A 1,851-nucleotide genomic window follows, 5' to 3' on the forward strand; every position below is an offset into this window, starting at 1 on the left:
AAAACCGGGAAGAAAATAAATAAATAAATAAAAACACCTCAGCTTGGAGCAGCTGGCTCTGCTCCTCACCTGTCAGCCGGTGTGTGATCCGACTGATAATAAAAACACATAGAGATTGTGTTTAAACTCCACCCACTCGACCCACTGCTTCTGCCGGAGTTAGAGTGAAGCTCAGCGAGCGGACCTATCTTGGGCCGCTCATCAGCTCGTAATCAGAGGTTAGCTAAAACTGCACCGTTCAAGTTGAATTAATAATAATATAAACTCCCGGACCTTCTGGACACATTTAAGAAACTCTGGCTTCAAGTTTCTGCTAACTGCAGCTTCTGAAGATAAGTCCGGTGGAATGTGACATGAGCGTTCACACTGAAGTCGCTTTGAAAACATCAGATATGTATCCGATTTAGAACCACATACTGAAACGGCCTGGGTTGGATYTGAAATAAATCAGATTTGTCGTGTTCAGACTGTCATAAAAAACGGATATGGGTCACAAGGGGCAAAAACAAAAATCGGATTTGGGTCGCATTTGCCTGCAGTGTGAACGTAGCCTTTGATCGGGACCAGAAAGTTGCTCTGTTTTTATGGTAAACTTGTATTACTGACACATTTTATTTTTGTATTTACCATCTCATCCTTATTGTGTAAACGGTAAATGGACTGTACTTGTTTAGCATCTTTCTACTCAACCAGGATACTCAAAGCGCTTCACACTACAATCTGTGTCCTTATTTATCCATTCACACAGCACTCTGCTAGATCTCCTACAGAGCTAACATGTACAGTCAACTATGGAGACTAGTCAGTGCCAATCACATTCATACACTGATGTGTCATGTTGAACTGTTTTTAGGGAGAGTCCCRACACATTAATACTGTAAAAACTACATGCACAAGCACCTAGCCATAGGCAGGCCAGTATTACTAGAGTACTTACAAAAACATAATTCCCAAGACCAAGCGTAATCAACAAGCTGACACAGCTGGAAGGACCGCCATGCTATCAGTACAGCAATCAGATTTCAGAACTTTACAACAGTTTAAAGTTTAAGCTAAAAATGTCTAATTTAAATAAATATTCAAGTAACTCAATGGTCTCACAAAGACAATACTTACTACAGGGTCTTTTACRATGTCGACGAGGGAAATGATGTTAGGACCTCCACGCAAATTTTCTAAAATCTTGATTTCACGCTTGATTTTCTTTTTCTTCACAGGCTAAAGAAACAGACAAAACATGATGAGACAAATGACACTGAAGAGAAGATGTCTAATAATTTACAGAGTGGGTCATGTTCAGGGTTGGTCATGGTGCGTAGATGTACCTTGAGGATCTTAACTACCACCTTCTCGTTATTAGTTATGTTAATCGCCTCGAAGACTTCACTGTACTTTCCACGTCCTAACTTGCGTACCAGCTGAAAGTCATCCTGGTTCCTTTACAGAAAACATGTTATAAATCAGAAAAATTATAGGGCTCTTGCTGACAGGCATAATGACAAAACTGATGCCACCAAGGTATTTACCCCCATTCAACCACATGGGACTCATAGTCCCAGTACTCCCTCGGCCGATGAGTGTTGACCTCCGTGTACACTCGTGCCCGGCTTGGCACGGGTCCAGACATGTCGGACAGCTTGGCAGAGGTGGTGGGAGATCACGCAGCAGAAGATGGTTTGATGGGAGAATGAGAGGAAAGGGGGAGACAGGAAAGGCAGGGGGTGATCCCAACGGGAAAGGGGTTTGCCTGAGGACAGGGGGAAGGGGAGGGGGAGGGCCCCCCAGAGGATTGTGGGATGGCTGGTGAAAAAGTGATAGATAGTTAAAAAGTTCTGATACATTCTCCAAATT

At 43.0% G+C, this 1,851-nt stretch overlaps 1 protein-coding gene across 1 annotated transcript in view; it reads right to left on the reverse strand.

Annotated features, from left to right (window-relative positions):
• LOC106534185 (casein kinase II subunit alpha) overlaps nucleotides 1-1,800 on the reverse strand; it is a gene marked incomplete at its 5' end in the record, with an annotated part of 13,371 nt that extends 11,571 nt beyond the window's left edge. Inside the window, 3 exon segments of the mRNA XM_014030751.1 lie at nucleotides 1,117-1,218; nucleotides 1,326-1,437; nucleotides 1,527-1,800. Coding sequence (XP_013886205.1) covers nucleotides 1,117-1,218; nucleotides 1,326-1,437; nucleotides 1,527-1,627 — 315 coding nt within the window.
• Nucleotides 1,801-1,851: the final 51 nt, after the last annotated feature.

Source organism: Austrofundulus limnaeus, unplaced genomic scaffold (genome assembly GCF_001266775.1).
Source record: "Austrofundulus limnaeus strain Quisiro unplaced genomic scaffold, Austrofundulus_limnaeus-1.0 Scaffold1112, whole genome shotgun sequence".
Classification (NCBI taxonomy): domain Eukaryota; kingdom Metazoa; phylum Chordata; class Actinopteri; order Cyprinodontiformes; family Rivulidae; genus Austrofundulus; species Austrofundulus limnaeus.